The sequence below is a fragment of the Lampetra planeri genome, chromosome 57 (assembly GCF_965212315.1).
Source record: "Lampetra planeri chromosome 57, kcLamPlan1.2.h2, whole genome shotgun sequence".
NCBI classification, from domain to species: domain Eukaryota; kingdom Metazoa; phylum Chordata; class Hyperoartia; order Petromyzontiformes; family Petromyzontidae; genus Lampetra; species Lampetra planeri.
This window is the reverse complement of record NC_136163.1, coordinates 935615-950545: the sequence shown is the minus strand read 5'-3', so window position 1 is coordinate 950545 and position 14931 is coordinate 935615. Positions and strand designations below refer to the sequence as shown.

Below are 14931 nucleotides of genomic sequence, written 5' to 3'. Positions count from 1 at the left end.
TCAGCCGGAGGGAAATCGCCCAAAAAGAGGCGGTACTCCACAGAACGTAGCATGACGCTGATTGGACTATATCCAGAGGCACAGTGACGGCTAGCGTGACTCTGTGGTTGAATGACATTGGTGGTGCGTCGCCCAATCGCCATAATGAAGAAACCGCCCCTGCTTTCCGAAGACTGCTTCCAAGATCGGCCTTTATGAAGGAGGCTCGTGAAGGACCTTGCTGGTCTTTTGGAGGCAGCCGCCCTCCAACAACAACGGGGGGTCAGAGCGACGCTCACAACAACGAGCGGAACGCACAGTGGGGAGCACAGTTGGTGCATCTGCCAGTCGTCTCGGTCAGTCGACCTATGGCACCCTGGGTCTGTGCCGTGGGCTCTTGCCAGCAGCGAGCCTTCGACACTTAGCACGTGGCCTCAAAGTTGCACGTGGCCCGGCACAGGTGCCGTTGTGACGTCAACGCCGGTGAGTGGCGAACGGCGACGATTGGTTGTTTTTGGGACATCATCTGGACATCCCAAGTAGGCTTTCGCGACCGATGTTAAACAAAGCTCACTAATTGGCTGTGTCAGGTGATGGCGGTTTTAACGACTCATTTATATTGACGAGGTCTCACCCCAACAAACAAAAAACCCCTCTCAGATCAATACCTTACTAAGATGGCGGCGCTGCTTTGGTACCTCTTCAACCTTCACAAAGATGGCGGGCGGGTATGACGTCACGTCCGGCGAGGCCGCGCGCGACCTTGCCGCGCACGAGACGGCGCGCGTCCACGATAGGTCGAGACGAGGTTGTCGTTGGGGAGGGGGTGGTGATGGGGGGGGGGGGAGCGGTGTGTGACCAATCGCGAGGCGCCGCCAGACCCCACGCGCGCGGCTTTAGCCAATGGGGCTGCGCGCTGCGCCGCGTGCCCGCGTTGGGGTGGGGGCCGCGGAAGAGCGAGAGAGACAGAGGAGCTATCGAGCATGGCGGCTGCGGTTGTGATGAGCGGAGCCGTGTGGCGGAGCGCGACGCGGGGAGTCCGTGCGGTGCTCTGCAGCAGCAGCAGCAGAGCCATGAGCGGCGAGGTAGGCGACAGGCGGCGGTGTCTCGTCGCGGGCAGCGTTCGGCAGCTGCAGCAGCGGCAGTAGCAGCTGCGTCATTGGCAACGTCCTTGACGGCAGCGTGGTCATTCACCTCGGCGGTGGCTCGCCAAGCGAGGCTGTGGAGCTCGCCATTCACTTGCTCGTCGTTGTCATCGTCGTGGGCTCCTCGTTACAACCGTGGGCTGCGATGCCGTCGGCAATAGCGGCCGCGTTGTAAACGTCGTCAGAGGCGTCGTGAAGTCGGAGGCGCCATTCGCCCCATTCGCCGTGGGTGACCGGGGTAAAACTTGGAACATCATTGACGATCATCGGGACTGAATGAGCAACGTTCATATCGGCTACATCGCCATTGCTAACGATGTTATCGGTGTGGCATTTATGCCTTCACCTCAGCGGTAACATCACGATTATTAACATCATCGGCAAACAATATTAACTTTTTATTGAGCGTCCGATAACCTCGGGTTCAACATGAACATCACTTTCATCAATGATTATCATTGCCATCATCATCGACGCCATCACAAACATTCACGGTAGCCACTTTATGGGTGCTGGTGCTGGAGGTTTTGGCGGTGGTATTTATACGATCACGACGGTAAGGGTTGCTTATCGTTATTGTTATTCCGATTGTTTACGCCGACTGTCGAAACTCAGCAGGGTCCTGTGCCAAGCTTTAGCAGTAAGGGGGTGGGTGACTGCCGTATTGATTCAAATCGAGTAAAACATTTTGCGGTGTTAATTTTTGTTTTTTTTCAACGTTGGACCGCCACAATGGGCCGAAGGCCCCGATGCATGACGACGCGTGATCTATTCACTCGCAGTCATTGACCAGGACAGTGCGTGTCGCCACAGCAACAGCTGAGCATGGTCATTGTGATGGGAGGGTGGGGATGGTTATACTATAAATAGTATCATTATTACCCGTGACCACCACCACGATCATCACATCACGCACCACACGTCCACTACACTATTAGGTGGAATTATTAAGCCTTTGGGCACAAGGCATGGGCTGGGTCAGGCTGGGTCGCGGGGATTTCACCAACAACCAATCCGCAGATTCGCCCCCTGCTGACGGCCAGCGGTAGGTGTGAGTGATGTGTGTGCGTGGTGTGAGTGTGGTGTGTGTGAGTGATGTGTGTGCGTGGTGTGAGTGTGGTGTGTGTGTGCGTGGTGTGAGTGTGGTGTGTGTGAGCGTGTGTGCGTGGTGTGAGTGATGTGTGTGCGTGGTGTGAGTGTGGTGTGTGTGAGCGTGTGAGTGATGTGTGTGCGTGGTGTGAGTGTGGTGTGTGTGAGCGTGTGAGTGATGTGTGTGCGTGGTGTGAGTGTGGTGTGTGTGAGCGTGTGAGTGATGTGTGTGCGTGGTGTGAGTGTGGTGTGTGTGAGCGTGTGAGTGATGTGTGTGCGTGGTGTGAGTGTGGTGTGTGTGAGCGTGTGAGTGATGTGTGTGCGTGGTGTGAGTGTGGTGTGTGTGAGCGTGTGAGTGATGTGTGTGCGTGGTGTGAGTGTGGTGTGTGTGAGCGTGTGAGTGATGTGTGTGCGTGGTGTGAGTGTGGTGTGTGTGAGCGTGTTAGTGATGTGTGTGCGTGGTGTGAGTGTGGTGTGTGTGAGCGTGTTAGTGATGTGTGTGCGTGGTGTGAGTGGTGTGTGTGAGCGTGTTAGTGATGTGTGAGTAATGTGTGTGCGTGATGAGAGTGTGGTGTGTGTGAGCGTGTTAGTGATGTGTGAGTGATGTGTGTGCGTGGTGTGAGTGTGGTGTGAGCGTGTTAGTGATGTGTGAGTGATGTGTGTGCGTGGTGTGTGTGAGCGTGTTAGTGATGTGTGAGTGATGTGTGGTTTGTGAATGATGTGTGTGTGGTGTGAGTAATGTGTGTGTGGTGTGTGTGAGCATTGTGTGAGCGTGTTAGTGGTGTGTGTGTGAGCATGTGTGTGTGAGCGTGTTAGTGATATGTGTGAGTGATGTGTAGATACTCTGCTCCCCTTCACAGGCAAGACCTCTTCGGCAGTACTCAACTCAACCCAATTAGTCTCTATGGTTAAGGACATGGTACTATCTCCTGATGACATCCTCGTCAGCTTTGATGTAGTATCTTTGTTTACCAAAGTCCCAGTACCGGACACCCTAACAATAATTGAGGACTTAGTCCAACATGGATTGAATTCTGATGTACCTGCGCTGGTTAGGCATTGCCTCACCAACACCTATTTTACCTGGAATGGCACCTTCTACAAACAGAATGAGGGTACCCCTATGGGCTCCCCCTTGTCACCAGTTATAGCCAACATGTTCATGGAAAAGTTTGAATCAGACGCCATCCAGACATCCACCCTACGTCCTTCCTTGTGGAAGAGGTATGTGGATGACACTTTCGTCATCTGGCCACATGGCCTCCCAGCACTGAACCACTTCTTGGACCACATCAATTCTAGACACCCATCCATCAGATTCACCATGGAAGTGGAGAAAGACGGTAAACTACCATTCTTGGATATTCTGTTTGAGAGGAGGCCTGACGGATCCTTGGGACATTCTGTCTACAGGAAAGCCACCCACACAGATTCCTACTTGAAACCGGATTCCCACCACCACCCATCTCAAAAGAATTCTCTCATCAAAACGCTATACCACAGAGCCCATGGCATTTCTGACCAACACCACCTGACCAGTGAATTGAGACATGTACATCGGGCCCTCAGGATGAACGGATACTCTGACCGTACTATCCGCCAAGCTGTCTCTCCCACCACACAGAAACAGCCACATGAAACTCCGACCAAAACTATCATGTTACCATACATAGCAGGCGTGACCAAAAAGATCTCCAAAATTCTAAACAAACATAAGATCCAAGTCCGATTCAGTACAGTGCATAAAATCCGTGATCTGATTCCATCTGTGAAGGATGTCGTTCCTGACTTACAGTATCCTGGAGTCTACAAATTGAGTTGCATTTGTGGTGATTGCTACATTGGAGAAACGAAACGTCATGTTGCTGATCGTGTCCGCGGGCACAAGTCAGATCTGAAACACGGCAGAACTGATTCTTCGGCCGTTGCCGATCATTGCTACAACTCGGTGGGCTCTCATGAAATTAACTTTTCCGAGACCAAGGTTCTCTGCAAACCTCCTGGCTACCATCAAAGGTTTGTACACGAAGCCATACAAATATACAAACACAGACATAATTTCAACCGTGATGATGGGTACAAACTTAGTAATCATTGGAAAGATGTTATCAACCACGCAAAAAAGACTTAATTACACTTTTTTGGACCATCTTATCTGACAGGCACTATCTTACTTTACTTTACCAAGTGTTAACATCCCCAGTGTTTAACAGTAATCTCTTCATTGTTCAGCCAGCATTGGTATAAACATGGGCATTTCCGTTCTTTTCTATCATGTGTATCAGGCCTCCCCCTCCCCCCCTCTCTGTCCAATGCGTTGGCGTGTGCAGCAGTTTGTCGCTTGCGCACAATCGCTTCCACGCCGTCGCCCACTTTTTTGGCCCCGCCCCCCTCCCTCCCGATACGTTCCATTCATTGGCTACCACATTCTGATGAGCTCCCCCCCCCCTCTCCTCCCCCCTTCAACTTGCTTATAAGGGATTACATCTTGAATCATTGCCTCACTTGATGCAGCTAATCTGGCTGTGACGGTCCCACCTGATGACGGAGACTTGTGTTGCCTCCGAAACGTCGTGATCTTTATTTTATTTTTATTAATTTTGATGTTTTACCTACGTGACTTTACCGGAATAAACCTAAGAATATGAATAAGATGTGTAGTGTGTGTGAGTGATGTGTGGTGTGTGTGTGTGAGCGTGTTAGTGATATGTGTGAGTGGTGTGTGTGAGTGATGTGTGGTGTGTGAGTGTGGTGTGTGTGGAGTGGTGTGAGTAGTGTGAGTGATGTGTGTGTGAGCGTGTTAGTGATGTGTGTGTGGTGTGTGAGTGATGTATGTGTGTGGAGTGTGTGAGTGATGTATGTGTGTGGTGTGCCAGAGAGAGTGTGTTAGAGAGGGGTGTTTGTGCGTAGGGGAGTGGGAGTGTAGAGGTTAGCGCGCTGCGATACGAACCTGGCGACTCGATTTCGATTTCCACTCACGGCCAACAACAGTGACGATTTACTGAACCCGATCTGGGCCTCCCCTACGTCGACTCGGGCTCAAATGAGTACCTGGTGCCAGTGTGTGAACATCGCCACTAGGGGGACAGGCGGCCTGCCGTGGTGTTGGCCACCCACCCCCTCGTGTGCCGTGCCGGCCTTCATAGGTGCTCGCTAACAGCACTTGCCCCAACAGTCTGTTAAGGCTACACGGGGAGGTCTTTGCCTTATTTCGTGAGTGATGTGTGATGGGGAGCGGTGGTGCAGCGGTTAGCGCTACGCTGCGCTACGAACCCGGCGACCCGAGTTCGATTCCGGCTCACGGCCACCACTAGTGACGATTATCTGAATCGGTCCTGGGCCTCCCCTCGGTCGACTCAGTCTCAAATGAGTACCTGGTGCGCCATCGCTGCTTGATGTTGCAGAGTTTGGCGGCTCAAATTCGGATTGCCGCCCTGGTTAATGCCGCTGCGCTGCTGCACATTAACGGTAGAATACTCGCCGTCTGCCACACAGTGGACGTAAAAGATGCAGTGACGTCTTCAGAAACGAGTTAGGCGTCACGTGTGACGGCGTCATGATCCAAATGTGCCAAAATATGATTGCACCACTAACGATCCGGTTAGGATTGAGCCGCAGCAGCATCGCGTGCGCCCTGATGTGAAACTGCTGCACTCTGTCTGTGGAAGACCGCAGCACCTTCCTTTAGTGATGGTCTCCTTGCCCTATGGTATAAGTATAATAGCGCGGATACCACATGGAGATGCACTAAATGTACTCGCAGGACCAGTGTTGCCATTACAGGGGGACAGTTGCCATCAAGGGTGAGTCTCCCCCGAAGCTAAAAAAAGATCAACTCCAGCTGAGCCAGTGACATGGGTGTCTAGGCGTAAGGCGCTTTGAGATGCTGTGGAATTGAAGCAAGCGCCAAACACATCTAAATCTTTACCACCATCATCCCTCCATCACCACTGCTACTATCACTTGCTAGTTAGTAATTGTGATGGTAATGATGATACGCGAAGGGTTTGTGTGTGGAGTTAGGCGCCTGTTTACATGCCCCAGGATCTCAATTCGCCATGAGTCTCATTTGAGCCATTCTACTGCCCAGCTGTAGTTGATCTTCTTTTAGCCTAGGGGATTTCCCCACCTGGTGGCAGCTGTCAATGTGCGGAGCAAGGTGACGCAGCACTGGCCTGCAGATAATAATTAATAATTGATTAGGTTTGATGTTCGCGCTGTGGTGCGCATAGCGATCATCGCGACGGACCGCACTGCCGTGTCTCGCAGACACAGCCTGCAGTAGTTGCTGTGTGTGATCCCAATCGTGGTATTTACGGTAGTAATGTTACAAATTTGGACCGTGATGCCAGCACACAATGACGTCGCAGGATCTTGAATGTTCCCTGTGATTGAAGCGAGTGGCACATTGGAGTACTTTCACACTTTAATATTCACTGCAGTAATAACTGGGGTGGCCTACCAGATTCGAACCGCGAACTGCCACCGCTTGGAAATGTCAAGGCCAAAGTGGGGGCAGGAGACTCTTGGGGCGTTGCTGCTGCTGGTGGTGGTGGTGTCACTGCAACCCAGCCCAGCCCATCCCAGCCCCGAGGCTCAGCAACTGTGCCCAGTTGTGTCGCAGCGTGTCGCGTGGTGTGTCCTGGTTAGAATTGTTGTGTCTCCACGTGTTTATGCGGATTCCAAATTCCACAGATACTAACGGGCGGGAAACTCCTTTTATATTCAATGCTGATCGCTTACTGTGATTAATGTGATGGCTTCAGATTCCTCAACAATTGTGTTATCGTAATCACAAGCTGCTTCTGTTAATGCTTGTTGGTGGTTGTGGTATTAGTGATGATGGTGGTGGCCATTGTGGTGTTGGTTGTGTTCTTGGTGTTGCTGATGGTAGTTGTATTGGTAATGATGGTGGTGATGTGGTTGTTGGTGGTTATGGTGATAGTCTTTGTAGTTTTGGTGTTTGAATTGGTGATGGTGGTAAAAGTGGTGGTTGTTGTGGTGGTGATGTTGGTTGTGGAATTGGTAATTGTTGTTGCGGCGATGGTGGTTGTGGTGATATTTATTGTTGTGATGGTGGTGGGTTGTCCCGCAGTCGGGAGGCAAGTCCGGTGACCGTGCCGGCTCGGTGCGCGAGGCCGGTGGGGCCTTCGCCAAACGCGAGAAGGCTGAGGAGGAGCGCTACTTTAAGTGAGCTCACCACCCCACTCACCACCCCACTCACCACCCCTCTCACCACCCCACTCACCACCCCTCTCACCACCACGTTCTCTACCCCACTCACCACCCCGCTCACCACCCCTCTCACCACCCCACTCACCACCCCACTCACCACCCCACTCACCACCCCTCTCACCACCACGTTCTCTACCCCACTCACCACCCCTCTCACCACCCCTCTCACCACCCCACTCACCACCCCTCTCACCACCCCACTCACCACCCCTCTCACCACCACGTTCTCTACCCCACTCACCACCCTGCTCACCACCCCTCTCACCACCCCTCTCACCACTCCACTCACCTCCCCACTCACCACCCCTCTCACCACCCCACTCACCACCCCACTCACCACCCCTCTCACCACCCCACTCACCACCCCACGCACCACCCCTCTCACCACCCCACTCACCACCACGTTCTCTACCCCACTCACCACCCCACTCACCACCCCACTCGCCACCCCACTCGCCACCCCTCTCGCCACCCCTCTCGCCACCCCACTCACCACCCATCTCGCCACCCCACTCGCCACCCCTCTCGCCACCCCTCTCGCCACCCCTCTCACCACCCATCTCACCACCCCTCTCACCACCCCACTCACCACCCCTCTCACCACCCCACTCACCACCCCTCTCACCACCACGTTCTCTACCCCACTCACCACCCCTCTCACCACCCCTCTCACCACCCCACTCACCACCCCTCTCACCACCCCACTCACCACCCCTCTCACCACCACGTTCTCTACCCCACTCACCACCCCGCTCACCACCCCTCTCACCACCCCTCTCACCACTCCACTCACCTCCCCACTCACCACCCCTCTCACCACCCCACTCACCACCCCACTCACCACCCCTCTCACCACCCCACTCACCACCCCACGCACCACCCCTCTCACCACCCCACTCACCACCACGTTCTCTACCCCACTCACCACCCCACTCACCACCCCACTCGCCACCCCACTCGCCACCCCTCTCGCCACCCCTCTCGCCACCCCACTCACCACCCATCTCGCCACCCCACTCGCCACCCCTCTCGCCACCCCTCTCGCCACCCCTCTCACCACCCCTCTCACCACCCCACTCACCACCCCTCTCACCACCCCACTCACCACCCCACTCACCACCCCGCTCGTTCGCCACCCCACTCACCACCCCACTCACCACCCCACTCGCACGCCACCCCGCTCATCCCACGCTTGTTTTTGGTGTGATTGACAATTTGCTTCTTTGCTGTACTTTATTTGACATTGTTGTTCCATGGTCATTTCCGTGACCCAAGGTCTCTCCTGCAAACGAGACTCTGCCCTGGTCTCTCCTGAGTTCCCTTTTGGTCACACAACGGCAACTTGGCGTGAACCTGAACCTCCTCGCTCGCTCGCTGCACCTCAAACGCCCTCCCACCAAAGCCCCCAGGCCACAATGGCCGTGTCCTCGCTCGCCCCCCAGACTCACCTGGCCGGAACGACTCCCTCTTGTCGCTGAGCCACCCGTTGGGGGCAGCATTCACCACCGCGCAGACTCCCACCACCCTCCTGGTGCAGGCCTCTCGCGCTCGCCTTGAGTGTGGGCTATTGTGCGTGCCGAGGGCGCACCTCCACTCGATGGGTGACCCCCCCCGGGGCTTTCTCCCGTGTGGCCCCCAAGCTGTGGAATTCTCCACTCCCTGTCCGATATTAGATCTGCCGAGTCCCTCGGTTTATTTAAATCCCCGCCTTAAAACATTTTTTTCTCACAGGCTTTTTCTCCTTGTTAATTTTGCTGTGTGTTTTGGGAGTGTGGGGCGGGGGTATTCGTATCCGTGGTTAAATCGTAAGCCTGCGTGCTTCTATTAGGTTTGAGAATTGCGTGAGGTACTGACTTGCTTTTAGCTCTGTGTAGCGCCTAGTGACCTCTGGGTGAAATGCGCTTTAAGTGTAAATTATTATTTATTATTAAAAGGACAATTATATAATTGGCGACGTTTTGGGCAATTACCCTTCCTCACTTCTTTACTAGATACTTATCTTGTAGAGTTTATAAATAGCGCCCGATTCTGAGGCGCTTTACAACAATTATACAATTGTACACTTGATGGTGGAGATGAAGAGTGGGGGTTGTTATTAAACGTGGTGGTGTAGTTATGGTGACAGGAGAACAGGCGGGAGTGGTTAAGAAAGTGTTTAAGCTAGTGATAGTGGTTGGGGTAGTGATCGGGTTTAGGGGAGTGATAGTGGTAGGGGTAGTGAAAGGGGTAGTGATTGGGTTTAGGGTAGGGGTAGTGAAAGGGGTAGTGATGGGGTTTGGGGTCGGCCTGGTCGTAGCTGAAGGGCGGTGGGCAGAGCGTAGGAGTAGCAGGATTGGGCGAGGGGAGAACAGACGGGGGTTATTTTAAGGGAGGAATGGAAGCAGGTTCGTGAAGATGATTGTTTCATGTGGCATGAAGAAGGGCCTTTGCCACAAACGTCACCAACTTTATGAAGTTTATTCCTTTTGCGGCCACACGGTGGTGTTATTGACGCGTGTGTTTAGTTTTTGTTGATCGTGCACCACTGCCAGCGCAGCAGATGTTTTTGGCTTTGGCCTAAGTGATGATCCCACCCAAATTTGTGTCGTTGAGGCCCTCCCACCACCCGACACGGCCAAACGAATTAAATTCTCACGCTGGGTATGAGCGTTTAGCGACGGGCAACCTGATTGTCTCAGCTTCAGTTCCCCGGGTGACTTGGAGAACAATTCTCACAGCCAAACTTGCCAGGGAGCAGCTGCGTCACCAGCAGCGTGAAGGAAACTGGGTGATTGCTGCAGCAAAACCTGTCCATGTGTGAGCAGCTAGTGCAGTCTGTAAACATCAGCTGTGGGGAGACAAAGGCGGCCTGGCATGCTGCTACCCCCCCCCCCCGCCTCGTTTGCAATGTTTGGCCTTCGTAAGTACTGCTCGCTAACATAAATACCTGATGCAATGCGTCAATATCGCCACTAGGGAGACAAACGCATGGTGTTTGGCGACTCACCCCGTCATGTACCACGCTGGCCTTCATAGTTGCACTTGCCCCAGCAGCATGTGTAGGCTTTACAAGAGGGTCTTTGAGTGTAAGGAAATGGGGTGGATAAGTTGAGTGGGTGGGAGAGCATCCACGTGTGTGTTGTTGTGGGGAGCAGTGGTGCAGCGGTTAGCTCATTGTGCTTCGAACCTGGCGACCCGAGTTCTGGCGACCCGATTCCCGCTCGTGACCAATAGCAGGAACAATGATCTGAACCAGTCCTGGGGCTTTCCCCTAGGTCGACTCAGCCTTAAATGTAGTTTGCGATGCGTTAACATCGCCACTAGGGAGACTTGCATGGTGTTGGCGATCCACCCCCTCGTGTACCATGCCGGCCTTCATAGTTCCACTTGCCCCAACAGTCTGCTAAAGGCTATATGGGGGATCTTTGTGTTGTGACCTGCAATGTTGGGGTGGTTGAACAGAGTGTGGATGGTATCAACCGAGGCCTCGGCATGAGTGGAGGAAGCTGCATATGAAGTTGCTGGCTCCGTGCGTGTGACCCCGTGAGTGTGTAGGCTAAATGGGGGGTTTTTGTCTTGTGTAGTGTGTGGATTTGATTCCAGCCAACACCAGGTCGACTCGGCCTTAAATGAGTACCTGTTGCGGTTTGTAAACATCGCCACTCAGGAGACAAAGGTGGCTGGGCGTGGTGCTGGCCACCTACCCCCTCGTGTGCTGTACCGGCTTTCATAGGTGCTGCTCGCTAACAGCACTGGCCCCAAAATATCTTCAGGCTATAAGCGAGATCTTTGTCTTGCGTAGGAAGATGAACACGGATCAGCTGAAGTCTCTGTCCAACCACCACGAGGAGGAGATCAAGCACTCGGAGGCCGAGATCCAGCGTCTGAAGAAGGAGATCGAGAGACACAAGGAGAAGGTGAAGGGTCTGCGCAAGATCCAGGAAGACGACTAAGGGAGACGTTCGGTGGCAGGGGGCGGGAGGGGGGCACCGCCATCGCTATGGTTACCAGCTGAGTTCCCAGATACCCCTTGGAGAGCAGGTCTGCCCGATCGCGAGATTCCCTGATCTTGGGTCCTTTTACTTCCAGCTCCCCGTTGCTCGTTGTGCTCTGGCCGTGTAACGCACCCCGAGCTCCACGGCACCCACTCACGGGCAGCCCCGACCAGCCCTGGCTCGTCTGGCTGTGAGCGGGACTGTCGTGCCACGAGTTAGTCCTCGAGTCACATTTGCGATGGCCGTTCTTCCCCTCTCCTCATCCTCCCTCCTCCTCCACCCAGCTCTCGTTTCCCACCACTAACCTGTTTCCCATCGCCTCTCTCCCTCCGTCATCGCTCCCTCCCTCGGCGATCGTGGTTACATTTCTTTCCGCTAAGGAGCAGAGCGCGCGCGGGGATAACCGCCATGGAAACTCTGGGGAGGCTTTCAGATTTCAAATAAATGGAATTCAAACGTGGAGCCGCGTCATCGAGTGAGTGAGGTGCGTGTGCAGGTGTTTCCGTTGCTTGAATTCCACCACCACAACCACCGCCACCACCAGCACCACCATGCGGCATGTGTAATAATTGGTTTTTTTTCAGGACGGGTTTTATTCTGCCGCTGCAAGAGAACGCGTTCCGAGGCAGGAATGTTGGATACAGGATAGTTTTAATAATTATTATCATGGTTATTCGGTTACATGTTGACTAAAAAGTTGCTATGATATGTCCGGGTTAAAATTTTAACTATCCCACTTATCCCTGCCAGACATAAGGGATACGGGCTGTGCGCACATACCACTCGCACGTATACCAAACGCTTAAGAGCAACCACACACCACCAATACCACTACGCGACATTCGCCACTAAGTGCCGGTGACGTCACCACGGCGCTCGTTCCAGGTCGGGTGCACGAGACACCCAGGTGCCATGGGTTGACTGAGATGGCTGGCAGATGTGTCACGTGCTCACCACTGTACCAATTTGTTGCGTTTTATCCACCCAGTGCTCCGCTCGTTATTGTGAGCATCGATCTGTCCTCCGTTGTTGGAGAGTGACTGCCTCCAACTGCCCAGTAGCGTCCTTCACGAGCCTCCTCCATCAAGGCCGATCTTGATACCACTGGCTCCAGTCATCGGCAAGTCCAATTGGCACCACATCTTGCTGAACCGCATCAGCCCATCTCTTCTCCAGCCCGTGCCTATTTATCCCCAAATATAAACTGCTTGGGCATGTGGTTAAACCCAGGATGGATTGTAATTCAGGCCAGCCTGAATGTGTCAAACTGGAACATGTTCCCTTTAAAGGACTCCACATTTCACAAGAATAGAGAAGAGAGGACAACTGGCCGAGAAGACCAGGAGCTTCGTATGAAATGACAGACCAGGTAGCTTCCATACAGCTTAACGCAGATGATGACAAGATAATGCCGCCCGACTAATTCAGACCCCAGCTGCCAAACTGGAGCTGGTTATAAACATACCGCCCAGGGAGCTCCACTCTCACCAACTGTCTCGCCACACGCAAACAGAACAACCGCCATTCACTAATAAGTGGGGGTGACGTCACTACGGCGCTTGTGCCAGTCTGTGTGCATGTTAAGGCCACGTGAAGTGTCGAACGCCCGCCGGCAGGAGGTCACGGGACAGACCCAGGTGCGATGGGTTTACTAAGTTAACTGGCCTATACCACACAATTATATCAAATGACAAACTCCATAGAGTCCCAGAGGCTGTTGGTTAAAGTGCTACTCGCGAGCACCGATGAAGGCCGGCATGGCACACAGGAGGGTGATGTTGCCAGAACCACTGCCGGCCACCGTTGTCTTCCCAAGCGTGTTGACGTGTGCACACCACGCCGGGTACTCGTTTAAACAACCTGAACCGACCTCGCAGGAGGCCCTACACCACTTGAGATGCGTCGCGCACCACTGATGTTAACCGTGACCGGCAATTGAACCCAGGTCCGTTAGATTTGTAGTGCAGGTGTGCTTACCGCTGCGCCACCACTCCCCCGCTACACGCGCGCACACGCGTCGTCGTACTGGTTCCGCACACAAACCGCAACGTGTAGCAACAGCAGAGCAGGCCGACGTTATCTGGACGTTCCTGGATGGTAAGAGACCTGGGTCCGCTAAACCCACGGAAAGTATCACCAATGTTGGCCATTAACATCCCTGTAGTGAAAGGTCACTTGGGATCACTCGCAGCAAGTGGCAGGACCCTCCCCCAAACGAGTCTTGAGACTCGCAGGGCTCTCCTGGGTGAACGAGTGTAATCGTGAATAAGAATCGATTTCAGAAAAAAATCGATTCGCACCTCAAGAGTGATGTATTGCTTCGGTGCTCATCTCCCGTTTGCAGCCCCTGCAGAGCCAGTGGTGGAAATTCCACATTCCTATGGTGAGGTAGAGGTTCCGCATCAGACGACTTTATAATAATAATAATAACAACCTTCCCCATGAAGTAGTAATTGTATCGACCCCAGAGGGATGGATGGGCTGAGTCAACACCCAACCCTGCCAGGATTTGAACTCGCCGCCTTGTGATTGTTGAGCACTAACGGCCTAAATTCATCCACTGCTGGATGAAGGCCCTCCCCAATGTCGGTCATCCGGTGTCGTTTAGCCAGGCCCCGCGCTGACCGCCGCGGGGGTCGTTGAAGAGGGGGTGACCCCGGGGTATTGCACGGCTTCGAATGTCGCTCGCCACTGACGTTGGCCGTGAGCGGGAATGAAACTCGGGCGCGCCGGGTTAGTGTCGTGGTGCGCGAACCGCGGGTTTATATTTTAACCCTCGCACAGGAGACTGGCCGGGTCTCACTCGAGCATACGCAGACAAATTTCGATTTAAAGCTTTCGTGACTGTTGGGATTCATCTTCTTGGTTCTCTCGGTAAAGTCACGTAGAAGGGAAATAATAAAATAATAAAAAATAAAACATAATTAAATAAGACGCTGTCTTTCCGACAGCCCTGTTCTTCACCTGAGGACGGCTGCTTGCGTTGTGGCCGAAACGTCGTGAGAATTGTATTTTATTATGTTTTAGTTTTATTATTGTATTATTTCCCTTCTACGTGACTTTGCCGAAAGAACCAAGAAGACATAAGCAGACACTCTGTCTCATTAACACATCTGTAAAATAACAAATGAAGTTTTTTTTTTTGCCACATCCCATCAGCCCTGCTGGCTTTCTGGGATTTCGGCAACATTTGTTCAACACAAGATCACATTCTGGGCCAGTTTTCCAGACTTGGCATCGGGCTCGCTTGGGGGAGGGATAAATAGAGGAGGCGAGTTTTCCGCTTGTGTGTTGTTTTTGCGTTGATCGAGGACCCCCTTATCTGAAACACAGGGCCTTGCCTATAACATGTGGTAGTTCACCTGCATCGATTCAAGCGAGCCTGGCATGACTGATGAGACACTGGATGTCGACACTCATCTAGAGTTTTGCTTCTGCGTTGCCAACGACTCTGAAATGAAGGCAGGCCGTGTGGCTGACGGAATGTGTGAAACGTACTTTTATATTTT

The 14931-nt window shown here is 53.2% G+C and overlaps 1 protein-coding gene across 1 annotated transcript; it reads left to right on the top strand.

The window, feature by feature from the left end:
- Positions 1-845: 845 nt before the first annotated feature.
- Positions 846-11882, top strand: ATP5IF1 (ATP synthase inhibitory factor subunit 1). The gene is made up of 3 exons (XM_078618306.1): positions 846-1064; positions 7309-7403; positions 11230-11882. The coding sequence occupies exons 1-3, from the start codon at positions 963-965 to the stop codon at positions 11378-11380; spliced, it is 348 nt and encodes a 115-aa protein (XP_078474432.1). The 5' UTR covers positions 846-962; the 3' UTR covers positions 11381-11882.
- The last annotated feature ends 3049 nt before the right edge of the window (positions 11883-14931 follow it).